At 43.3% G+C, this 27,286-nt stretch overlaps 1 protein-coding gene across 12 annotated transcripts in view; it reads left to right on the top strand.

Moving 5' to 3' along the window:
* The window catches only part of fhod3b (formin homology 2 domain containing 3b), a 560,180-nt gene that overhangs the window by 430,382 nt on the left and 102,512 nt on the right, over window positions 1-27,286 (top strand). For 5 of the 12 annotated variants that reach the window (XM_080202871.1, XM_080202833.1, XM_080202843.1 and 2 more), the window contains 4 exons: window positions 2,770-2,832; window positions 14,725-14,850; window positions 25,009-25,143; window positions 27,014-27,064. In XM_080202871.1, the coding sequence (XP_080058997.1) occupies window positions 2,770-2,832; window positions 14,725-14,850; window positions 25,009-25,143; window positions 27,014-27,064 (375 nt within the window). The remainder of the gene's footprint in view (window positions 1-2,769; window positions 2,833-14,724; window positions 14,851-25,008; window positions 25,144-27,013; window positions 27,065-27,286) is intronic. The other 7 variants (XM_080202860.1, XM_080202909.1, XM_080202899.1 and 4 more) reach the window with 5 other exon arrangements.

Below are 27,286 nucleotides of genomic sequence, written 5' to 3'. Positions count from 1 at the left end.
AAACTGGTTTTTAATTGTGCTGGTTTTGAATTGTTCTGGTTTTGGGTCTATCCCCTGGGCATTTTGGGGGCAGCATGGTGGTTGGCACTGCTGCCAGGGGCCCAGGTTCAATTCCACGGCTTGGATCACTGTCTGTGTGGAGTTTGCACATTCTCCTGCCGTGTCTGCGCAGGTTTCCTCCGGGTGCTCCGGTTTCCACCTGCGGTCCAAAAATGTGTGGGTTAGTTGATTGGCCATGCTAAATTGCCCCTTAGTGTTGGGGGACTAACAAGGGTAAATACATGGGTTTAGAGGGATATGGGCTGGGTGGCATTGTGGTCAATGCAGACTCGATGGGCCGAATGGCCTCCTTCAGCACTGTAGGGATACTGTATTTAAAAAAAATACTTGTTGATGCTGTCCTCCTAGCACAGACATGGTCAGTTTTGCGCTTACTGGACATTTTCCCATTTTAATGTGTTTACCCTGTTACCCACCTTTGGTCAGGCCTGGCCAATGCCATTCCATGATGGGACTATTGTCTGGGATTGTTGAGGGTCGGTGTCCCTCAAGGTGCTTGTTTAAGTGCTACGATAAAGGACTGTGTGAAATGGAGAGTATTGCACTTTTTGCCTGGGTAGACCTCAACATGTTTAAAGGTGCAATCTCATCAATTCCTACAACCCCGTGTGTGGGATAATTGAATTCTGATGCATCGAGGATGTGGGTTTGCACTCACGATAATGAGTAGCATTCAAGAAGAAAAATCCGTTCTTTAAAAAAAAGGTCAACAAGTGTTAATGACATTAGATGGATCACAAGTCAAGTCATTGTCTCTCTGCATGAAAGAAAACAAGAGAACAGAAAGTTGTGTGAATGTTATTCCCCCACTGGTCAGTTCTGAAGCAGCTACATTATAGCATTTTGCCTCTATCTGGGTTGAACTAAGAATATTTCAGTTAAGACCTTCAGTGTCCATTAGAATGTTTTATTCCATTATGTCTCCTGTTAATTCATAACTGAACCAATTATCTATATTTAATTTGAAAATTGTGTTCAACTTTTCACTCACGACTATTAACCAAGGGAAATAGCTTTTGTATTGAAATTGGTGAGCCAATGTTATACAGTTCAGTTAGAATCGCCACTATTGTGACTAATTGAAGGGGCAGGTATGAGAATGAAACAGAACAGAACCCCTAAATATTTGTAACACTGCCCAGTCCCATGAGAAACGTTCCTGTAGTTGTAGAAGCCTGCAGAAATTTTTATTTTTAAGTACACGCAAGTCAAATGTAAATATTTAAGGGGTCTTTTACTGAACCTTTTGTCGATTCACATTAATATTGTGCAGTGCTTCATCAGAAGGAACTCTTCAAATGCCGACAATAAAAATAGAACAAAACCTAATCCAACTTATAAATGAAAGAAAGGATTTAATTAAAAAAATCATGATTCCAAATTTGGGGCCTTGCCCTGGGCCAATCCCAAGCTCCCACAATTCTACACAGGTTCTTATTGAAAGTGAGTCAGCTGGTCAGCTGACTATTACATCATTCTGTCATTGGTTCCATGGTTTACTGAGTCAGCTGACCCTGACATCTTGTTGCCATTGGTCAATTACACCCAATACAAAGTTGTCACTGGTTGTGTTCTAACATGCAGTGATGTAATATTGATACACAGCCAGTAATTTAATGTATTCCTGTGTACAACCCAAGTCTTAATGTCCTTGTGTCAACAGCCTGAGCTTTAACATACACGCGTGTGTACAGAGATGTTTGCTTAATGTTTTGAATGTAAACTCAAGTTAAATATTTTGAGAGAAACTCAGCCAGATGAACTTAAAGTTTTGCCATCCAAATGACATTAGTCAGGAGCAAACTGGGTCCAGTATTGGTTTTAAACACGTGTGTCAATGTAGGTCTCAAATGAAGTTCAGAGTTGTGCACATCATATGGATTTCTCGCCTCAGCTAGCAACTCTGTGCAAGGGAAAAGAAAATCCCACCCTTCACAATGATATCTGACTGGCCAACCAATCATATGGCTTTTCCTCCCAATGTTACCATGGCAACCTATGGCCTGTTACCTTTGCTGCTATATTTCATGTGCTCTCTGTTGAGGTGGGGAGAAATTTCTTCACCCAGAGGGTGGTGAATGTGTAGAATTCAGTACCACCGAATGTAGTTGAGGCCAAAATGTTGTATGATTTCAAGAAGAGATTAGATATAGCTCTTGGGGCTAAAGGGATCAAAGGATATGGGAGGAAGCGGGGGGAGATCAGGATATTGAATTCACTGATCAGCTATGATTAAGATGAATGGTGGAGCAGCTCAAACAGCCAAATGGCCTACTCATGCTTTTTGTTTCTATGTATACCCTCTATTGCTACGGTGTACTGATGGTGGAGGGAGTGAATGTTTAAGGTGATAGATGGGGTGCCAATCAACCTTTCTCAGCAAAGTGAAACATCCTCATATCCTGCCTGAATCTAATATCCTCTGGTTTATGAAATTTTGTCAGGTTTCTTGCATCTTGTACACTCCTTGGTCTATTTTCCAATGCCAAATCAAATGTGCCAACTGGTTCTCTATGTCTCTTGAACCTTATCAATTGAAATTCCTAGATCGATATTCAAATTGAGGTCAGGCTTATTCTATTTCTAAGGAGGCAATGGAAAGCAAATTACTTCACAACTATCCGATCACATTCCTCACTTTTAACTATGTTCTAGTTTTGGAAGTTTCTCTCCTTTATTCACTTGTAGCTTCTCTGTTTCTGTTTACAGTCAGTTGGAATCTTCCTACATGAACAAATACACTGACTCCTTTACATCCAGGTCTTCCAGTAGGTGGGTCATCAAAATCTCTCTTTCTTTTATTGCTATCTGAAGCATACTACCCTTTGTTGGAAACTAAATAGTCCACGGTGCATCATTCTGAATTTATAGATTCTCATTTATGAGGTGAGCTCTTGGGTTTGTGTGTGGACACATTGTGTGTCCATCCATTATCGCTGCCCACTTCTTCCATTTCAGATGAAGCTGGTCTTTACGTGTTAGAAAATTGTAGACCATTAACAGAAACAAGTTTGAATGGATGCTGTTTTGCTCTGAGCAGTAGGTTTTTTTATCATGTAATTTTGATATATAGTCAAGCCTAATGCCCGCATTAGAATTATATAGTTGAAACTTCATGCACCATGAGAAGTTCCATCAAAAAATGCCCGTTAGAAAATAATCCCAAGTATGTGAGAGAAAAAAACCAAAAAATAACTCACCACTGTTTCTTGATAACATGCAAGATTTTAGGACTGAGCACAAGTCATGGTCTTAAAATTGGTGTGGGTTGCTTTCTTGCTGCATTTTAACTTGATTTTTTTTTTCAGCAGCTAGAATTTGCCAACTTCATTTTGTCAAGTTAGCATAAACTTGTACAAGCCTGGACTTGATATGTTTTTGGGGTGGCAGCATTACATTATGTTTGCAGCTTGCGGCATAGTTTAAATGCTCATTGATATAGTTGTAAACAAAGGATGATAAGGAGTCTTCTGTATTTTGTTTGGCTGTTGGGAGGAGTAGGCATTAAGAGCTTTGTGTACTTGGAGGAAATAAGGATCCCATTGTCAGGATGACTAAAGTGTTGATGAGTTGGCCTTTTTGCATCTGTATTACACACAATCCCTACAGTACAGAAGGAGAGTAAGTACCGGATTTCCATTCTGCTTTGTGTGAAGAAGTGTTTCCTCACATCACCCCTGAACTTCCTAACTTGGATTTTAAGGTTCCACCACATTGTTCTCCACTTTCTTCACCAGAGGAAATAATTTCTCTTTATCTAACCCCATCAAATCCTTTGGCCATCTTGATCTCCTCCATTAGATTCTTTACATCCAGGGGAATTTAAACCTGAATGTGTACAACCTGCCTTCATAACACTGTTAGCCTGTGCTCACTCGGGTGAATCTACGTTGCCAATCTGCCCCCTCTCCTTCCAGTACTAATATGGTTGTTATATTAAATTCACAGACTATGTGGGGACACTGTGGTTTGCACTGCTGCCTCGCAGCACCAGGGACCCGGGTTCAATTCCGGCCTTGGGTGATCATCTGTGTGGAGTTTGCATATTCTCCCCGTGTCTGCATGGGTTCCCACCTGGTGCTCCTGTTTCCTCCCATATTGCAAAGATGTGCAAGTTAGGTTCTTTGGCCGTGCTAAATTGCCCCTCGTGTCGGGGGATTAGCAGGGTAAATATGTGGGGTTACAGGAATGGGGCCACATTGGGAGTGTGGTTGGTGCAGACACGATGGGCCAAATGGCCTCCTTCTGCATGGTAGGGATTTTATACCATGGAGGGGTGATCTTGTTTTCTACAAACTGAAATGTCTGCATTCACCATCCTATCAGAGTTATCACCCACCCCTCCAAACACAGCCCCCTCACCCCAAGCACCACTCCACTTCACCGAACCCTCCCCCGCCAGCATCATTTAAGGCTGAGCGCCAAATTCTCCGTCCTTCCTGGCAGCAGGAGCAGGGTATACAAGACCAGAGAATTCTGGCCCAAGTTCTTCCTTCCATTTCCAAAATAATGATCTGAAATATTGATGAATTTAAGTGGAAGATTATACCTTTAATTTGGAGTATAAATGAGAGATTGGAATGCAGGTAACAGCGCTTTTGTGACATTACTTTTCACTGTGTACAGGAAGGGAAAGCTTAAACATACTTTTGTAAGGATGTTTGTCTAATGCAGTTCTTAACACAAGGATTTTGGAGAGAGGTGATCAAGTCTTGGGCGTACTGAGTCTATTTACAAGCAAAGTTTATTAGCATTTGAATGATGTATCAGAATCAAACGCACACTGTTTCTTGGCCAGTGATTGCCTTTCAATAACTTGAGATATCTTTATGTTTGCACTGGAGAGCTGTGCTATGCTGTTTTATTGTTGGTCACCATTTAGTTTTCTACCCATTGCTGAGTTGAAGCAAAACGAGAGACTCCAGCAGCTGATACAAAGCATCGCAAAGTGGCTTTTGCTCCAAATGCAGCATAAAACTATCTTCTGAAAGGAGGCATTAGATTTAATTTATTTATGTCACGTGTATTTGTATACAGTGAAAAATATTGTTTCTTGTGTGCTATAAGGCAAAACATACTGTTCATAGAGAAGGAAAGGAGAGTGTGCAGTATGTTGTGTTACAGTCATAGCTAGGTGGAGGGAAAGTTCAACTTAATGTAAAGTAGGTCCATTCAAAGGTCTGACAGCAGCAGGAAAGAAGCTATTCTTGAGTCGGTTGGTAGGTGACCGCAGATTCCTGCCTTTTTCCCGAAGGAAGAAAATGGAAGACAGCATGTCCGGGACGTGTAGGGTCTTTTATTATGCCTCCTGCTTTTCCGAGGCAGCAGGAAGTGTCGACTGAGTCAATGGATGGGAGGTTGATTTGCGTGCTGGATTGAGCTACATTCACGACCCCTCGTAATTTCTTGCAGTTTTGGGTAGAGCAGGAGCCATATCAAGTTGTGACACAACCAGAAAGAATGCTTTCCGTGGTTCATCTGTAAAAGTTGGTGAGAGTTGTAGCTGATATGCCAAATTCCCTTTGGCTTCTGAGAAAGCGGAGGCGTTGGTGGGCTTTCTTAATTGTAGCATGAGGGACCAGGACAGGTTTTTGGTGATCTGGATACCTAAAAACTTGAAGCCCTCGACCATTTTTTACTTCGTCCCCATTGATGTAGACAGGGGCATGTTCTCCTTTACACTTCCTGAAGTCAATGACAATCTCCTGCGTTTTATATTTACTAATACTGCTGCCAGCAAGGTGACAGTGATCGGGGGCTGGTTGCAGCTTTTAAGTCTGAAATGTCTTGTTTTGTCATTGGTGAAACCAAGCTGCTGCTTGCTCAGCTTTGGAAGATACGATAAAAACACCTATATTCAGTACAATTCTCTATTCAGAAGAGTGAACTTAATTGTGATTTCTGAAGTTTAAAGTTTATTTATTGATGTCTCATGTAGGCTTACGTTAACACTGCTACAAAGTTATTATGAAAATCCCCGAGTTGCCACACTCTAGTACCTGTTCGGTTACACTGAAGGGGAGTTTTAGCACGGCCAATGTGCCTATTCAGCACATCTTTCGGACTGTGGGAGAAAACTGGAACACCTGGTGGAAACCCTCGCAGACACAGGGAGAATGTGCAGACTCCACACAGCCAGTGACCTAAGTTGGAAATTGAGTCCCGGTCCCTGGTGCTGTGAGAACATAAGAACTAGGAGCAGGAGTAGGCCATCTGGCCCCTCGCGCCTGCTCCACCATTCAATAAGATCATGACTGATCTTTTTGTGGACTCAGCTCCACTTACCCATCCGCTCACCATAACCCTTAATTCCTTTACTGTTCAAAAATTTATCTATCCTTGCCTTAAAAACATTCAATGAGGTAGCCTTAACTGCTTCACTGGGCAGGGAATTCCACAGATTCACATCCTTTGTGTGAAGAAGTTCCTCCTCAATGCAGTCCTAAATCTGCTTCCCCTTATTTTGAGGCTGTGCCCCCTAGTTCTAGTTTCACCCGCCAGTGGAAACAACTTCCCTGCTTCTATCTTATCTATCCCCTTCATAATCTTATATGTTTCTATAAGATCTCCCCTCATTCTTCTGAATTCCAATGAGTATAGCCCCAGTCTACTCAGTCTCTCTTCATAAGCCAACCTCCTCAACTCTCAAATCAACCTAGTGAATCTTCTCTGCACCCCCTCCAGTGCCAGTATATCCTTTCCCAAGTAAGGAGACCAAAACTGTTCACAGTACTCCAGGTGTGGCCTCACCAGTACCTTATACAGCTGCAACATAACCTCGCTATTTTTAAACTCCATCCCTCTAGCATTGAAGAACAAAATTCCATTTGCCTTCTTAATTACCTGCTGTACTTGCAAACCAACTCCTTGAGATTCCTGCGCAAGCAGGGAGAATTTAGAATGGCCAATGCCCCTAATCAGCACATTGTTCGGACTGTGGGAGGAAATCGGAGCACCCGGAGGAAATCCAGGCAGAAACGGAGAAGAGGTACAAACTCCACACAATTAGTGACCCAAACCAGAAGTCGGACCAAAGCCCAAAAGAAAAGAAAAACAAACAAAATTACTAATGAATTGTGGATTGCAAATTGGGAGCTAGTTCTGCTGACAAACTGCAGCTTAAAGGATGTCAGTCTGGTATCTGTTAAGTGAAACTGGATTTGCTTTGTGCAACATTGCATTGGCAATGAATAATTTGATTTGGAGAAAAATCACAACTTTTCAGCTATTGGTCCTGTTCTCTTCTGTCTTGGAGTACAACCTTTCAGATTTAATACTTCAGACCAACAAATTCAACATCGATGATTTGCATTTATGTAGCATCTTTAAAATAGTTAATTGTCCCAAAGGATTTTCCAGGTGCATTTTCTTCTGTGACTGAGTACAGGACAGCAGGGTGGCACCGTGGTTAGCACTGCAGCCTCACAGCGCCAGTTGGATTCACAGTTTGGGTCACTGTCTGTGTGGAGTTTGTACATTTTCCCTGCGTGCTCTGGATTCTTCCCACAGTCCAAAAAAAGTGCAGGTTAGGTGCATTGGCCATGCTAAATTCTCCTTTAGTGTACCCAAACAGTGTGACAACTAGAGGATTTTCACAGTAACTTCATTGTAGTGTTAATGTAAGCCTACTTGTGACAGTAATAAATAAACTTAAATTTTAAACAAATTTTGTTAGATATTTTAACAGGTAACAAACACTTGGTCAAAGAAGTAGGTCTAAAAGAATGCTATAAAGAAGCAGAGAGAAGGTAGTTGGCGAAAGAACCAGAAGGGAGATGGAAATGTTTTAAATGCACCAAATGTGATTTGGAATGCACTACCTGAAGATGCTGTGGAAGCAGTAACTTCCAAAAGGAAACATGTACACGGAAAGGAAATATTTGTGGAGCTATGGGGAAAAGGATGGACAGAGGCTGGATAGATGTTTGAAGGAGCTAACGCAAGCAAGATAAGGCCAAAGGCATAGGTGGTAGGCCTGAACTAGGCCAACCACTAGCTTGCCCTCAAATTAATTATACAATAGCCCTGACGCACATCTGTAGGTTACAGTCTTTTTATTGTTCCACGGAGTCATTTCTTCACTTAAAAAATAATACAATAAAATAAACTGTGTTCATAAATAGTTATTCTAGCATTGTAGACCAACACACTATTTTTGAATTGTTGCTCATTGAACATTTCAGGCAAGATGCCCACTGAATTCCATTTGCTTTCCCTTATTTGGGATGACTCTTGTAATCTGTTACACTGCAGGTTGCCAGCAATGCATTTTCATTTCAAGCTACGTCCATATCTAAGCAAGGTTTGAGTGCTTTATGTAATATATCACAATGATATACTGGGGGCTCTTCAGATTAATTTATGTGGACAGGTTAGTGGATTAACTTTGTACTTCACTGAGTACAGATGAAGGAGGTGTTTGAAATAATTAAAGGATTTGATAGAATATGTGCAAATAAATGGCTTCCTCTGGGGCTGGAGGGTGGAATCCAGAATGGAGGGGCAGAACCTGGGATGATTTCAGGAAGTCTTTTCCATCAAGAGCAGTGTTGATCTGGGACTACCTACCCCAAAATGCTGCTGAAGCTAATTTGAAAAATGGGTGGCACAGTGGTTAGCACTGCTGTCTCTCAGCACCAGAGACCTGGGTTCGATTCCGGGCTTGGGTTGCTGTCTGGGTGGAGTTAGCACATTCTCCCCATGTCTGCATAGGTTGCTTCCGGTTTCCTTCCCCAGTCCAAAGGTGCGCAGGTTAGGTTGATTGGCCATGCTACTTTGTACCGGGATGTGTATGTTAGAGGGATTAGCAGGGCAAATGTGTGGGGTTGTGGGGAGTAGGGCCTTGGGTGGGATTGTTGGCGGTGCAGGTTAGATGGGCTGAATGGCCTCCGTCTGCACTGTAGGGTTTCTATAACATTGATTAGTCTTTGGTTTGGGTATTAAGCGGTATGGGTGAGTTGTGATACAGATCAGTTGCAGTCTGCCAGGTTAGTTGTAGGGAATATTCCTGTGCATAATTAATAAGATTCCAAGCACAGACTCTGGTGCGGGATCCGGCCATCTTGCTAGCGGGAAAGGCATTACTGGAACCGCCTTCCATCGTACTTAGTAGTCTCAACATGGGAGCATTCTGTCCATAGAATGTTAGAAGAGTCCTTTTGGCTCATCATGTCCATGCTAGCCAAAAAAATAAGCTATCCAGTATGATCCCATTTTCCTGCTCTTGAGAGACATAGGTTTACGATCTTAAAGCATGTGACAGAGCGTTGAACGACTTCAAACTGCACTTGTCATACATTTTGGTGACCTTCAGCAACACCGTTAGTGAGGAGCTTAACTCTAAAGCAATACATCTCCGGTATATTCTGTTTCCTTGATTATGTGACAATCCTAACATTTTTTTCACCTGGGGCAGAATTTTTCGGCCACACTTGCCCCAAGACCAAACACCCTGTCCAAGGTCAACAAAGCTTTGCCTGGTCCTGTCCCACCCGCTACATGGCGGTTAGATAAGGAAAGCCCTGTCCATGGTGTTTCCATATCTGATAAAAGTCTGCCAGGTGCAATGTGGCTCAGAGATCTTTGGACAGTGGGTCCTTAAATCTGACAAATGCCTGTGATTGCAAGTGTTCAGATAAATGTATTGTGACTGTTAAATTGGCACATTGGTGCCAACTCTGCAGTCCCTTAATAAATTTAAAAATTGGAATCCAAAGCCAAGCCACTGTAGAGGGGGAGGGGTACCTCTTCACAGGCCAGCTCGTAGGCGGGCAAGGAGATCCTCAAAGCCTATCTTGATTGCTGTCCGCCATTTAATCCCTGAGACTGGACCATTAATCATTGGCCACCCACAGCAAGCAGGCAGGTTGTCTGGCAGATGCCCATCTCATCTCTGAGAAAATGGCTGATTTGGGGGCGATACCAGGAAGTCAGCTGACAATGTGTTTCTATCGGCCAGCCTTCGTGCTCACTCCCATTTGGAGCTAAATATCCTGCCCCGTGTTTCTGTTTTGAGTCACATATTATGATGTCCCTACAGTTTGAAGCGCGTTCCTGTGGAGGTGGAGATCTCATTCATTACATCCAGTCATGTTCAAAAAAAACACTGACACCTGCCCGTTTTTGCTCCAGTGTGTTTGTTTGCATTCTTTTGTGGACATCGCTGGCTAGGCCAGCGTTTATTACTCATTCCTAATTGAATTGAATGTCTCATTCAACCATTTGCAAAGTCATTTTAAAAGTCAAACACGTTACTGTGGGTTTGGAATGACATGTAGGCCAAGTCATTTAAGATCCTAAATGGACATTAGTGAACCAGATAGGTTTTTATGACAATTGACAATGGTTTCATGGTCATAACTGGACTTTTAATTCCAGATTTTCTCTCTCTGTTGAATCCAAATTTCTCCATCTGCTGTGGTGGGACTTGAACCTGGATCCCCAGAACATTAGCCTGGGTCTCTGGATTCTAATTCAGCGACAATACCACTGTGCCACTGCCTTCCCTGCACATAGCTCTCTGTGGTCAGTGACTCTGATTGATTTGAGCTTCACTCTTATTGTTCCTGTTCTCACACAAGCCTCCTCATGTCTTTCTGACTTGAAGCAAACATCTAAGGATTTGTTATTCTGTGTGTGTGTGATTGATACCGTGCATGCTCTTTATTGGTTGGAGTGATCACAACGTTTGGACATGCCATACTCTAAATAAAAGATGTGGTGCGATGAGAATGAGAAAGACCCACCATCCCTTCGACAACCAAGAGTTCAGTAATGCATGTGTCTACTGCCCCCTAGTGATGCTCCAGTTTTCAAGGTGAGATTCATTCTGCTGTTGCGTGGAGCAGTAAAGTCATGCCATGGGAATATCCTGTACAATTTGTTTGTAATCTCTCTCTTAATAACATTAACCTAGCTTTCAAAATAGAAATCTTTGTGGAAACTATGATGTCCCTATCATTGCTCTCTCCCTTGTTGTTTCCATACAGCAGACATCCACTTCAGAAATTATAACTCCTTTGTCCTTTCTAATTTAACAAGGTTTGCTCAAGCTACATACCATAAGACTATAAGATGCCGGGGCAGAATTAGGCCATTCGGCCCATCATGTCTGTTCCACCACTCAGTCATGGCCAATATGTTTCTCAACCTCCTTGTCCTGCCTTTTCCCCGTAACCTTTGATCCTCCTACCAATCAAGAATGTACCTATCTCGTGCGTGTGTGTATATGCGTGTGTTAGAAAAGACCTTTGTCTTTTCTGATCTATTGAAACCTTGGGGATCTGACTGCCTAATTAAGTTCTATTCCAGAATACTGTGCTATAAGTAGCTGCTTTATATGAGCTGGCAAGACCCTTCTTCACTTCTGAACACTTGAGGTTGGGTGACCATTCCATTAATGTTTACATTTTTGCGATTTCTGCATTATATTTCATCAAAATACCTGACGACATAATTTAATATTAACCCGAGATGAGACGTATCCATTTACCAGTGATCTCTTCAATGAGGAGGTTTTGTTTAAATTCAGAACCAAGCACGCACGGAATTCCAACAGTCCGTAATGAGATTATTAAGCTTAATGAAAGAAAACAATTGGGACGGAATAATTGTCTCAGGAAGCGTGCAGTATTTCTGAGATCAGATGCTTTCAGGCTGTGATCATCCTTTGCTTCTACTTCATAATAGACTCCAGATTCAGGAGGAAGAATGTGAGGACCTTCACAAAGGCTCCTTCTGTCGTTCATGGGGAGGCAACAGCTCTTCATCTCTTCTGATCAAATGGTGGAAGTGCCCTTGGTGCATTTGGCCTAGGCCTTGAGGCCTAGGCCAGAATTTTATGTTGCTCATCCAGAGAGGTGTACACGGGTAACTGTGCATCTCGTCCTGGCGTCAATGTGCGCTTGTGCAATACTTTGGCTGGCGGGCACACGCAAAGGTCAGAAAGGCTCCCACCAACAATCGAGCAGACAGATTAACCCATCAAGAGATCAGTTGACCATAATTTTACATGGCCCTTCTGCTTTTTGGGTGTTGAGTGGGTGGGTCGGCCAGGGTCATCGTATCCTCGTAGTGCAGAAAGCAACCATTCGGCCCATCAAGTCTGAACCGACTCTCTGATAGAGTATCTAGCACAATCCCTCTCCCCATCGCCCTATCCCCGAAACCCCACACACTGACCATGGCTAATCCATCGACCCTACACATCATGGGACAGAAACAGGCAATTTAGCTTGGCTCCTAATCCACATATCTTTAGACCGTGGGAGGAAACCGGAGCTCCCGGATGAAACCCACGCAGACACGGGGAGAACGTGCAGACTCCACACAGACTAGAAAGAGTGCAGAAAAGATTTACAAGGATGATGCTGGGACTTGATGGCTTGAGTTATAAGGAGATGCTGGACAGACTGGGGCACTTTTCGCTGGAGCATGAAAAGCTGAGGGGTGATCTTATTAGAGGTCTATAAATAATGAGGGACGTTGATCAGATAGATAATCAATTTCTTCTCCCAAAGGTAAGGGAGTCTAAAACTAGAGAGTTTAAGGTGAGAGGGAAGAGAAACAAAAAGGTCCAGAGGGGCATTTTTTTTCACACACAGGGTGGTGAGTGTCTGGAACAAGCTGCCAGACATAGTAGTAGAGGAGGGTACAATTTTGTCTTTTAAAAAGCATTTAGACAGTTACATGGGTAAATGGGTATAGAGGGATATGGGCCAAGTGTGGGCGATTGGGATTATCTTAGGAGCTTAAAAAAAGAGCAGCATTTACAAGTTGGCTGAAGGGCCCGTTTCCATGCTGTAAACCTCCGTGAGCTCGTCCGATAGACAGAATATTCAGGCCCCGAACTTATCCCAAACACTGACAGTTGAAGGCTGTGCTCTCATAAGATTATCAAGTTGGTTTTGGTTTAATTTTCTGCATAAAATCTGAAATAGTAAAAGGCACACAGTCGTGATTGAAAACAGTTGAGTTTTGATGGAATTGTATGACGCAGCAAGGCTTACTGGACCTCTGGGTGTAATATCTTGCTCGGCCTGCCATCTATCGCTTGGGGAGCTCAGGTATTGTAATGTTTCACCTTTGGCATTTCAGCTGAGGATTCATAAAACCATCAAAAGTGTAGCCACTAGATTTAAGATCCCTGAACCAAACACACTTCTGGTTTGTAAATCAAGCACCTTGACTGTGGCATTGCCAAAACTGCTGACTGGCCGTAACCTTTAAGAACATGAATGTGGCCACAACCGGACACTGTGCCACGACCAAAAGCAATGGTTTCTCCTCTTACTGTGCTGGTGAATATTGAATTGCAAGAAAACATTATCCCGTTAAGTAATTTATCAGTTTAAGGCAGATCCATAGAATTCTTACAGTGCAGAAGGAGGGCATTCGGCCCATTGAATCTGCACTGACCATAATCCCACCCAGGCCCTATTCCCGTAACCCCATGGATTATCCTGGTAATCCCCTGACACTAAGGTCAATTTAGCTTGGCCAACCAGCCGAACCCGCACGTCTTTGAACTGTAGAAGGAAACCGCAGCACCCTGAGGAAACCCACACGGATTGGGAGAGAATGTGCAAACTCCACACAGTTAGTGACCCGAGGCCGGAATTGAACCTTGATCCCTGGCGCAATGCTAACCACTGTGCTGCCCATTACATATAAACTCTTGGGGGGGGGGTGGTGAGGGCACTTGACCTGAAGGAATAGCCTTCACAAGCCCTGACTGATACGCCTGTGCATCTTATTGTGATTAGCAATGTTAAATATGGAGAGGCAGTGCAAAATTGCAAGGCGCTGTAGAATTGGCTGCACCACATCCTTGACCAAACGCAGATCAGAGGTAGAGGTCTGGTAATGTTTGAATGCCACCAGTCAGTGATTGTACTTACAGTTAAACTCTTCTGTGTGTGTGTGGGATGTACAATGATCCCTTAAAATGGGGCATAGTGGCTATATCTAGGCCACAAGCTTGTTTTGTTATTGATTCATGAGATATGGGCATCACAGGCTGGGCCAGCATTTATTGCCCATCCCTGAGGGCATTTAAGAGTTAACCACATTGCTGTGGCTCTGGAGCCACATGTAGGCCAGACCAGGTAAGGACGGCAGATTTCCTTCCCGAAAGGACGTTAGTGAACCAGATGGGTTTTTACGACAATCAACAGTGGTTTCACACTCATCGCTAGACATTTAGTTGCAGTTTTTTTTTATTGAATTCAAATTTCACTATCTGCTATGGCGGGATTCGATCCCGGGTCCCCAAAGCATTATCCTGGATCTCTGCATTACCAGTTCAGTGAAAATACCCCTGAGCCACCCCCTCCCCGTGCTGCTTAGCTTTATTTGCCTGCATTGACCACATATTGCTGTCAAACTGATCTCATCTTAGCCAAGGCCCACTTTACACTCAGTTTGTAAGTCGACAAATTGGTCCAGCAAACAGCAGAATGGTGACCGTTCCAAACGTGGTTCTGCATACGTACCCAGCTGCTTTTCCATTTTGTCTGCTACGGCCGTGATTCTTGTGTGCTGCTCCTGTTGCATTGGTTGATGGGACTCTTCGCTTGCTTGCCTGCTAACTGTTACTCCTCTCTCCCTCCTTCTCTCTCTCTCTCTCTCTCTCTTTCTGCCTCCTTTGTCTGACATGTCCTGCAGATACAGCAGCTATGGCAGCAGTGTCTACCCGGGATCTCGATCTTACTCTGGGCTCACTACATCCACCGCCTCCAGCTCTCGCTACAGGACTTCTGTCCCGCCTGCTCCTGAGGCAAAATCTGACAGGTTTGTGGAATTGTGGCCACCAGGGTTTAGCCCTCAAAGGCACGACCGGGAAGTACACATTGTTGGGAATGGATGCGCAGGTTGTCTGTCCATGCTGGAATCATCATTCTGTGCGTTCTGTTTCAGTTCATTGCAGAGTCCAAACAGGAAATGTTAATCAGCTTTTTCTTTTCTCAAATGCTGATGTATGTACGTGTGTGTGTGTGTGTGTGTGTGTGTATGTATGCCTGTGCACACATATGTGTATGTATGTGTTTGTGTGGGTGCGTGTGTGCGTACATGTGTATGTGTGCATGTTTCTAACATGCTATGCTTTAATTTCAGAATTCACAGCTTTTTTTAAAATTTCAAATGACAGGTCATTCGGCCCATCTAGTTTGCACTTACTTTCCAAAATTACATCTTACCTAGCCCCTCAGAGTGCATTTTATCTATGTAGCGTTGTCACCCATCTGTGAGAAACCTGCATCACCTCATTATTTCTGTTTTATAGACTACGAGGACTGTTTTATTTAGAGAATATGCTCTATATATAATCATAGTCATGTCGTAGAATTCCTACAGTGCAGAAGAGGCCAATCGGCCTGTCGAGTCTGCACAGACTCTCTGACAGAGTATCTTACCCAGGAACCCCCCAACCCCCAGCTTATCCCCGTAATGCCACACATTTCCCATGGCTAATCCATCTAACCTACACACCTTAGGAAACGAAGAGAGATTTTAGCCTGGCCAATCCACCTAACCCCCACATCTTTGTAACTGTGGGAAGAAACCGAAGCGCCTGGAGGCAACCTACGCAGACACGGGGAGAATGCGCAAATTCCGTACGGATGAGGCTAGAATTGAATCCTGGTCCCTGGTGCTGGGATGCAGCAGTGCTAACTATTTTATCACCTCGCTGCCCGTATGAAGCTGTTGTGTTGGACACTGCAAGTTAATGCTCATCTACTAGTCAGCTTGCTAAGCAATGCTAATGTAAGACCATTTCCCATTTAGAATAACTCAAATTTTGTTGATTAGCATTTTACAGCACTGAAACAGGCCTTTCCAGCTTGTGCTGGTGTCTGTGATCCGCACGAGCTTCCTCCTACCCCCTTGCATCTCGCCCTTTATCTGTCTAATGCTTATTAACTTAAACATTTGACAAATTTCCAAATATTCCTGACTAAACAGCAATTAGAAAGCGCCCTGCCACTGCACCACATAACTGACTAGTTGTTGGCAAAGAGCGCTGCTTCACAACGACCTTGTTTATACAGTCAGCAGATAGCCGTGCTCTCTTCCAAAAGTAACAGACGTTGAGAGTTCAGATGGAGCGCAGCCTTGACTTTTGAGCGTGGAGCAGCAATACAAGGCATGCACGCTACATGACTTTGATTGCTGAACTTCTACTGTTACCATACCAAGTAGGCCTGGAGAAGAGAATACCATAGTTTTAATAATAGTTTTAAAGAAACAATCATCAAATTCCTTAGAAATTCCTTATAGTGTTACGAAATTATGAGAACAAATATCAGTTGGAGAGATCCTAATTTTAAAAACCACAATTTTGGTTCCATACCTGATGAGAACGGTGGAGAATGTTATTGATTCTGTGAAATGCTGAGCATTTAAGACTTGTATTGAAGAATGGCCCTTTGTCACACTCTGGTTTATGTTCCATGCTGAGTTACATTCGCAGAATCAAGACATATCACTTTTCCACGTTCCTGCAGTGTGCTGTATTATTGCAATAATAAATTGTTATAATGTGTTGCTGGACTTAAGTAAAAGGCAGCCAAAAGGTTGGATCTTTGCTTTTTCAACTCTGCTTTACCTTTTAGAATGTCTTGCGCGAACACCGATCACATTTTCAGGTGCCAAAGATTATATCATTTTGTACGCGGAAGGAAGTTGCAATTCCTGCAGGAACGGAATGGGAATTGTTTATTAGAGCAGCCATGTCTTCGGAATATCATTATCTATCAGTGGTTAGTACTGCTGCCTCACAGCACCAGGGATCCAGGTTCGATTCCAGCATTGGGTTACTGTCTGTGCCGAGTCTGTACATTCTCCCCGTGTCTGTGTGGGTGTCCTCCGAGTGCTCTGGTTTCCTCCCACAATCCGAAAGACGTGCTGCTAAATTCTCTCACAGTGTAGCCGAACAGGCTGCAGAGTGTGGCAACTGGGTTAGTTTCACAGTAACTTCATTGCAGTGTTAATGTAAGCCTACTTGTGACACCAATAAATAAACATAAACTTTATTTGTTCTTGTTCCTCCGATAGTCCAAAAATGTGCTGGTTAGGTGGATTGGCCATGCTAAATTGCCTCTTAGTGTCAGGGGGATTAGCAGGGTAAATAAGGCCTGATTGGGATTGTCAGTGCTAGCATGATGGGCTGAATGGCCTTCTGTACTGTAGGGATTCTATGATCCTATTCCATAAGCTCCTCTCCAATTTGCAATTCACCATGATTTTAAGAATATATCATCATTCCTTCCTTGTTACTGGAACAAAATCCTGAAATTCTTTGAGAGTGTTACAAAAGCCCTCAAAAGCCAACGTTGTGGCACCTCGTATGAAAGTCTCACCGCATTTCAGGCTATAGAGATGAGCTGTGTCAATAAGATCCCAAGAACAAGTTTGTGTTTATTTATCTGGCTTATTATTATCAAATAGGCTTACATTAACACTGCAATGAAGTTACTGTGAAAATCCCCTAGTCGCCACACTCTGATGCGTGTTCAGGTACATTGAGGGAAAATTCAGCATGGCCAATGCACCTAACCAGCACATCTTTATGAACTGTGGGGGGAAACTGGAACACCCGGAGGAAACCCATGCAGACACGGAGAGAATGTGCAGAGAGCGACCCAAGCTGAGAATTGATCCCGTGAGCTGTGAGGCAGCAGTGCTGATAACAGTGCCACCGTGCATTTCACCATCCTGAAATTCCCTTTATGAAAGTATCAGCAAAACATTTCAAAAGCCAAGGTTGTAGCACTTCATAGGAAAGTCTCACCACCGGATTTTCAGTGCTATAAAGATGGGCAATGTCAATAATATCTCCAGAACAAATAAAGAATATAAACTTGATTTTGACCTGTCTTCCTGAGAAAGCCATCAGAAATCAGTCATCGATTTTTATCTACAAAGATTACAAATGATTCTATTGTTCTGCACAGTTTTGTCCAATAATATTCAGAGAATGTGTTTTTCCTTTACCGACAACTTGCAATGCACTGAAGAGTCCAGTCAATGGACAAATTAAGGTTACTGCTCAAATCATGTGAACTTACAAGGCTTCTTCAAACTTTTGAACCCTGTAATGGTGAGCCTGGGACACTTTAAAGTACTTTTGGAGGAAGACAGGGGAAGGCAAACCTGGTGTGGCCCCAATCCTGTTCCCAGGTGTAGCAAACTGCAATCAAAAGGTTGGGGGGGAGCGACAATTGTGACCTGCTAGCTATTAAATAAAACTGTGTACTTTGGGGATTCTAGATGTGTCATGGTCAACAGTAGACTCTTAATTCCATATTCTTTTTATTGAATCCACATTACACCAGTGACGGAAATGAACCCGGGTTCTCAGAACATTAGTTGAGTTTCTAGATTAATAATCTTGCAATAATACCACTAGACCATTGCCTTCCCTTTAAATTTTAAATTGCAGGAGGAAGCATGGATTCTTTGGAACCCTTACCTTTTGCATGCTAGCCAGCAACGTAAAAGTGAGGCCCAACTGAAGGCCTGAGGTCCTATTATGTCTGTCTAGATTGTCTATTCTGAACATGCTCATCATCAATCAGTGGACAATGGCACACTGGTTAGCACTACTGCCTCGCAGCGCCAGGGACCCGGTCTAATTCTGGCTTTGGGTCACTGTCTGTGTGGAGTTTGCACATTCTCCCCTTGTCTGCATGGGTTTCCTTTGGATTCTCTGGTTTCTTCCCACAGTACAAAGATGTCCAGGTTAGGTTGATTGGCTATACTAAATTGCCCCCAGTGGCAGGGGGATTAGCAGGGTAAATATGAGAGGTTACGGGAATAGGGCTTTGGTGCAATTGTGGTTGGTGCAGACTCAAGGAGCCAAATGGCCGCCTCCTGCACTGTAGGGATTCCATAACAGTAAAAACGGGGAAATAAGAACACTGGTCCAAATTGTTTTTTCCCTTCTGGGACAGGTACAGATGATTACCCGAATCAGTAGATCAATATAAAATATACCTGTGGAATAGTGGACATGAGGAAGAGCTAGTTGACATGAGGAGGAACCTGGTGGTGGGTGTCTGGAATTTGCTGCCCAACCAAGTTGGTTGTGGCGGCAGAGACCTAACCTCTTTTTTAAAAAGTACCTGGATCTGCACCTTAAGTGCTTTAAGCTACAAGGCTATGGGCCGGGTGCAGGAAAGTGGGATTAAAAAGGGCATCCGACTGTCTTTTGGTCAGCTGATTAGCCTCCGGTGCTGTAACTTTTCAGTGGTCCTAATTTCTCAAAATAGGCAATGGCTTCTTACATTATTATTAATGTGAATATATATTTCTGAGAATTTGTTAAGGATGAAGAAAGTTGACCTTCTGATCTATTGTCCAAAGCAGCTCCATCAGAAATAGTCCTCCATGTGACATAAAACATACTATTGGGTTTATAAGCAGCTAAGACATCATGAGAGCCCCATCCGAGAGAATAACCACCCCTTCCAGGCACCTGTTTCCAAAGTTGCCCTGTGTCTTTGTCTTGTTTACTTTTTAAGTATCAAGGAATGCTCTTAGGGGTTTCATTCTATCTCCTACTCACTGCAAGTGCTCACCAGTGCCTGCTGTTCTTTTGATACCAGCCTATTTGCTGACTCTCTCTTGCTTATGCTTCAGAAGAGACAGGCAAACACTCGGGTGCTTAATGCTGGTCACGGTACTGATGCACCAGAGGATCGAGAAGAAGTCTAAGTTACAAGCGGTGTACATATCTGATTTTGCAATGTTTGTCGGTACTGCCACAGTAAAAGTGAAGAGGACTCCCCTCCAATATTACCTCCTCTCCCACAGTGCAAATTTAAACTAACAGGGTCTTTGGAGTTGTCTTGCAGTTAAATACAGCATTGACTTTTTCTCCCCATGACACTTGCAAGTTATATGTTATCATTTTGAATTTCTCTCCCATAGATACTGTTTCATCTATTTCATTTATAAATGTACAATTTTGACCTTGTTGTCTGGGGATTTGGTCGACGGGTCCATGTTAACTGTAACAAAAACAGAAAATGCTGGAAAATCTCAGCAGATCTGACAGCATGTGTGGAGAGAGAACAGAGCCAGTGTTTTGAGTCTGGATGACTCTTCGTCAGACCTGCTGAGGTTTTTCCAGCACGTTCTGTTTTTGTTTCAGATTCCAGCATCTGCCGTTTATCAAGTGAACTGTAGTTGTTTAAATGCCTCATGTAATGACTGACTCCATTCAGTCACAGTGTAAAGCAATGGTGCGTACCAACTTCTAGAATCTAACTAAATCTTCCATTGCAATAGAAAGTAACGTTATTTCCAGAGTAAAAGAGGTTGCTATCTGAATAGCGTCATAGAGATACATAGACGCAAACGGGCCCTTTGGCCCAACTCGTCCATGCCGACCAGGTTTGCTTAACCAGTCCCGTTTGCCTGCATTTTTCCCCTATCCCTCTAAACCTTTCCCATCCGTCTACCTGTCCAAATGTATTTTAATTGTTGTAATTGTATCCCCACCTCTACCACCACCTCTGGCAGCTCATTCCATATGCACACCAGTCTGTGTGAAAAAGTTGTCCCTTGGATCCCTTTTAAATCTTTTCCCCCTCACCTTAAACCTATGCCCTCTAGTTTTGAATCCCTTTACCCTGGGGACAAGACCTTGGCGATGCACCTTATCTACGCCCCTTGTGATTTTATGAACCTCTTTAAGGTCACACCTCATCCTCCTACGCTCCAGGGAAAAAAAAATCCCAGCCTCCTTATAATTCAGATAAAGTCATATAAATCGCAGTCCAGTTAACGTTCTTGTAAATCTTTTTTGCACCCTTTCCAGTTTAATAACATCCTTCCTATGGCATAGCATAGTTCCCATTTGAGGCAGTGCAGATCCTTACTTGAACCATCTGAGCAATAGCTGGCAAATGTACTGCAGTAAACTTCGGGCTAAAAGTTGCCATAAAATGACCGTGATCATGCATGACTTTCTTTGGAACAGTGAATGTAATCTTCTGGCGTACAGATTTAGATTGTGTTGCCATGAACAGTCCTTTTACACATTTTGCCCCCTTCAGAAGAACGCTGCAGCCAGCTGCCAGCTTATCACAACCAAAATTCTCACCCCATCACTTTAACTGAATTACAGTTGAACGTCACAGCTCAAGGACATCTTCATCTCGTCCCCCTCTGTAGTTCTGAAGCTGAAATAGATTGGCTTGGTTTTAGTTTGATCCTCCCTTTCACTTATCAGCTTGTTTCAGATTTAAAACTGTCTATAGCCACCACAGTGGCATGTGATAATGACGCACAGTCTTTTATCATTTTTTGATTCAGAAGTCACGTCAACACACAGACATTGCCACTAGAGCCACAGTTATCATTCTTTACTGAAGGGCCAATATATTTTGGTTCACTAGTATTGCAAGTCTCTCCTTTAAGGAGAGAGGGAGGAGTTGTGTAATATTTTTGCCATGGTTATCTTACTTGGAAATGCCATCGCGATGCACCCTGTTTCCATTTAATATTTGTATCGGGGAGGTGAGTTTGCTCGGGTTTCAGGTTTTCATAGAATCCCTACGCTGTAGAAGGAGGCCATTCAGCCCATCAAGTCTGCACCGGCTGCAATCTCACCCAGGCCCTATCCCCTTAACCCCACATATTTACCCTGCTAATCCCCCTGACACTAGGATTAATTTAGCATGGCCAATCAACCCTATCTGCACATCTTTGGAGGAAACCAGAGCATCCAGAGGAAACCCACACAGACATGGAGAGAGTGTGCAAAGTTCACCCAGAAGTGACCCGAGGTCGGAATTGAACCTGGGTCCCTGGCATTGTGAGGCAGCAGTGCTGACAACTGTGCCACCCAATTTTGTGGGAAAATGGGACTTCAGTAAAACTACCATCAGTGAACTGGGAAAAACCCCAAGAAATTCACCTTGTCTGCTTGTTTTTTTAAAAAAAAAATGAGATCTGGCAGAGTTTTTTTATCAGGAAGCTTTTCCCACTTCAAAATAACTTTGCCACAATATTGATGCCTGTCAGTTGATCCACATCTGTCCCACTTAATAGCCGATGCTAAATATTATTTTTTTTTAAATTTGATCAGCTTTCCTGTAAAATCAGCATCACCACCACTCACTCTCACTCTCTCATGCTCTCCCTCACGCTCGCTCTCTCTCCACTGCTCTCCCTCTCCCTCCCCCCCCTTCTCCCCACCCCCACCCCTCTTCTCCCCCTCTCACGTGTGGGTGGTTAGCTCAGCTGTCTCACAACGCCAGTGACTCAAATTCGATTCTGGCCTCGGATCACTGTCTGTGTGGAGTCTGCACATTCTCCCCGTGTCAGCGTGGATTTCCTCCAGGTGCTCCAGTTTCCTTTCTCAGTCCAAAGATGTGCAGGTTAGGTTGATTGGCCATGCTAATTGTCCTTAGTGTCTAGCTAGGGTAAATAGTGGGGTTATGAGTTTGGAGCCTGGGTGGGATTGTAGTCGGTGCAGATTCGATGGTCTGAATAGCCGCCTCCTGCACTGTGGGCTTTCTATGAAAGAACATGCAAACTCCACACCCAAGGCCAGGATTGAACCTGGGTCCTTGGTGCTGTGAGGCAGCAGTGCTAACTACTATGCCACCATGCGACCAAATTCCAGTACTTTTTACTCCAACACCATTCCAAAAACCAAACAAAAATCTTTTGTTGAACTATAGTGTGCACTGTCTCAGTAACTAATTTCTTCCTGAGTGGAATCTTCAACCCCGCATGGGGTATACATGCTCTGCATTACAAAAACCGACCCCACAATTTCACCCTCTACCACTCTCCCATGTCGTTGTAATCTGCAGACCCTTTTATTCCACTTTCTACAGAATTCAGTCAATCCAGAACTCCCCTTCTGTCCTGGCCACTCATCCATTGGATATCTTCAGATTTAAAGATCACATTCTAGTCTTTAAAACCCTTCAAGGTCTTGCTAATTTCTACTTCTGTAACCACCTCCAATTCCAACATTACCCTCCAACTCCCCACTCTCAGACTTGATTTTCACATCCTCATTTCCAATCTCTTTACCTTATCGTTGGAGGCTGTGCTTTCAGCCTCTCAGGCTTGCACAATGGAATTCCCTCGCTAAGATCCTTTGTATCTCCAATTCCTTCTTGAATAGGCAGTTGATTCTCTCCTTAACCTCTGGTTTGCAGTCCCTTTTTTTTTCATTCTCTATCCGTCTTGAGGACTTTTGACATTTAGTTGCAACCATCAGTAATCAGAATTGGAGGCAGAACTAAACATATTTATTAAAGAGTAGAAAATTATGTGCAGGAAATTCTGTAGAGTGAACAAAAAGGGCAGAACCTTATCAAGAAATGGCAAAGTGTCAGGATATGACTAAAAATTGTTTCTCTCCAGAGAGACAAGGTTTTCTCCAGATCTGTCAATTTGTCGAAAAACAACAATGGGTGAGGAGGGGGGGGTGATTTCACACCATCGTTTTGAGTGGTGGGGCCTAAGCCAGCTGGCAAAGCCTAGCTGCACTGAGATTGGAAGGTCCCCTACCTTGCCACCCCATCAGAGGAAAAATAATCTCCCTCCCCCACCCCCATCCCTCCATAGAGGTCTCTGGAGCTCCCTTTCATCCCCTGCCCCTGCGATTAACACCCGCATCTCCTCTCTCCACCCGGCCTTCCCCACCAACAGTCATCACCAGCACCTCCTCTCCCTAGTCCACCCCAGTCACTATCCACATGCCTCCCCAACCCTCTTCCACCCCCAAAATGAGGTTGCCAATAGGATCTGCCTCTGGCCCAGGTTGGCGGGTTGCCATGTGGTGCCAGGGGTCAGTGCCCAAACCTGTCCCCCTCCCCCCCAGGGAGCAATACTCACCTTTACCTCCCCAGGGAGATCCCCACAACCGGTTCACAAACTGGGTGAACCTGTTGTAAACTGTGCTAACGTGACACCGTATCAGCGAGGTTTGGGAGTACAGCTTGAGAGTGAGATATGGTGAGAGTGGGAGCAGTGGGCTGTTAATTATATTAATTTATTAATATATATCCAAATCAGGTTCTTGTCTTGGTGTGATCCTTGTCATGTTATCAGTGAAGAATGGGAAAAATTGCAGAACACCATCCCTCTCTGGAGGGAACCGTGTTTCCCCCCAATTTTGTCTGGATTTTAAGTCTGGGTCACCATTCTCCCAGATGGTAAAAACAGGCTGAAAATCACCCCCCCAGTGACTTATGAGCAATTATCATGCCTCATGTTCCGATCTCCTGATACTGAGAAGGCAGATTTACCACAAAGGAGTTTGAGTGTCTTGTTCAGGGGGGAAGATAGCGAGTCAATTTTGATGACAAAATAGAATGTCCAACATTATTACCGGCACTAAGACATGTATTAGATTGCAATGGTCTCCAAGTGTCAATATTTGGAACAAGGTGCATTTTCGAAAAGATGCAGTGTACCTACGTAATCACTTGAAGCTTTTGTGTTTAAAATCTTCACAAATAACATTGATAAAATGTCAAGTTGAATTTGCAAACTGATGGCATCTTGGGTACCTACAGATGGGAGCGCTTTGCATCAGCTATCTAATCTTGAGAACTCTGCTCCAGTGTTGTACATTGTCTTTTGCCCCATTCTTTGTTCTTGGGATGTGCTACAAGATATATCAAAGTTGTTTAATCAGTGAGGTATTATCTTGGTGAATTAAAAACAATCAAGCCTTTGTATCTACGCAATAGCCAGAGTTATTGCAACAAACTGTTTGGTTCAGGAGGTAATGTGTTTACTGTAGCCATTCATTGGGATTATAACAAAGTTAAGTCAAGGAAGTAACTTTTGGTTCCTTGCTAGTAAGGGAGCCACGTCACGATTTTAAAATCTAAAACAAAAACTCATTCAATCTAAGTGGGAAATTCATTGGGACTGTCCATACATAGCTCCATTCATCTGCTTGTTCCACAGGCCGGCACTGGGAGGTCTCCTTTCCTCATCCTACCGGCAGCATCAGGAGTCACTGGCAGCAGAGCGAGAAAAACGGCGTCAGGAGAGAGAGGAGCGATTGCAACGGATAGAGCGGGAGGAAAGAAACAGATTCAAGTAAGATGCTGTGATGGGGGGGAATCAATGAGAGAGACACACACAAAGGAACTTGGAATCACTGCTTTATTTCTCTAGTTCTATAAAGTCCCATAATTTACAAATTTATGATCGATTTGCTGTAAAGTGGCACCAGGGCACCACACTTCCCTTCCTGAAATCCCATCCACAGCTGAGACTCATGTTGGCCTTTGTTCAGGTGGGGAGTTGTTGGTCTCAGCTAGATTTTGAACCAAGGTAAAGTGGCCAGCTTATGGGAAGAAGGAACAATTGGCTGGGATTTTATGGTAAGAATGCACTTTGCACAGACAAATGCAAAGGAAAGTAGAAATCCAGCAGATTATATAAAGTGCTATAAAAGACAACGAGGAACACAAGGAAGGTATTAAGAGCGGCAAGAAGGGAATGTGATGAAGACTTGAAAGGGATATCAAGTTGTACAGTAAAAGTTTTTATAAATTATATTAAGAGAAGGAAAGCGGCTAAGGGAAATACGAACCCATTAAGATACAGGAGACACTGGCGTCAACAATGGCCAGCTTGTTAGCTGAGGACTCGCATGTGCCCTCACAGTAGAGGAAGACAGCAAATGACCAACAGCACAAGGGAAATCATAAAATCCCTACAGTACAGAAAGAGGCCATTCGGCCCATCGAATCTGCACCAACCACAATCCCAATGAGATTTGACTGAGTGGCAGAACAGACTTTCGGGGCTGAATAGCTTATTCCTGTTCTTGTGGACTTAGCATTCCTAATTTTTCTTCCTTCCCATGTCAGAACTTTGTTCATGGAGACCATTAAAACCCTGTAGTTATCCAATCTTTTTATGGTCAGTCAAAAGATGTACAGCTCAGAAGGAGAAAGCAGTGAATAGGGATAAAATAACTATTATTCTTTGATTTGATTTATTCTTGTCACAAGTATTGAGGTGCAGTGATTTCCCTTGCACACTATACAGATAAAACATACCATTCATAGAGTACATAGGGGAAAAGGAAAGGAGAGAATGCAAAATATAGTGTTACAGTCATAGCCTTGGTGTAGAGAAAGATCAGCTTAATTGAGTGACCTATGCACCACATGACTAAGGATTGAAAAGATGATTTTGTTACAACCTTTAAATGGATAAGCAGTCTGATGGTATGTTGACCTGTTTATTTTGTATTCTGTTTGACCATTAACCCACGCTGTTTTCCCTGCAATATCTTCGATCCCCCGCCTAGAATGTTTCCCAATTATTGCAGACCTCCATCTGAGAGTTTGATTTTTCCATCTTTCATGAGCATCGACCGTTTCAGAATGCGACCCAGTTTAGTTTGTCCCTCACACCTCCCAGTCGGTCGAGCTCGAATGGCCCCCTGTTCGTGTCTAAATCAGCTAATGTTCTAGTTCTCAGCTCCCACCAGATAGTTCTGCTGTGGCTTATCTCAGTGACTTTCTTCAGTGCTTCTCTGCATCAACATCCCAGTTCCTCTGATCTGTTCCTGCTCAGCAATTCTAACCATTTGCTGATATTTGTTACCACAGTCTTGAGAATTCTTTTCTAAGGCCTTGCTAACTCCATCCTTGCCCTCTACGTCTGCCTCAAAACTCTTTTCCCGACCTCTTCTGCTTAACTTCCATCTTTTGCCTTACGGCTCCACGTGAAATGTTTCATTTATCTGAAAGATATTATACGAAAGTGAGTCTGAACACTGACCAAGATGAAGACCTGTGTCATTTTGAAACTAACTTGTTGCATTTGAAGACTTTAGTGCTTTTGTTGCAACTTTGGAAATAACTATCTGCTGACCTTGTGCCACTGTCTTTTCTAACTTTCTTTCTGATCTCTTTTTTTCCTTCCTTTCTTTATCTGTTCTGTCTTTTAGTCGGGGCTATATAGAAAAACGAGAAGAACAAAGACTGGCAAGAGAAGAAAGGTTTGCTTATTCTGCTAGAAGTGCAATCAAACTGTTTATTTATTTTGAAAGTAGTTATTTATTTTAGTGGACACTAATTTACATTAGAAGAGGCTAGCATTATTCCACAACCATTAATATTTTACTTTCCAAACCCAGGTTTCATTCCAGATCTGACTCCTTGGGATTCCTTTAGAAGAATCATAGAACCCCTACAGTACAGAAGGAGACCATTGGGTCTGC

The sequence above is a fragment of the Carcharhinus amblyrhynchos genome, chromosome 2 (genome assembly GCF_965287045.1).
Source record: "Carcharhinus amblyrhynchos chromosome 2, sCarAmb.v2.hapA, whole genome shotgun sequence".
In the NCBI taxonomy this organism is placed as follows: domain Eukaryota; kingdom Metazoa; phylum Chordata; class Chondrichthyes; order Carcharhiniformes; family Carcharhinidae; genus Carcharhinus; species Carcharhinus amblyrhynchos.
This window is presented reverse-complemented; position numbering and strand designations above follow the sequence as displayed.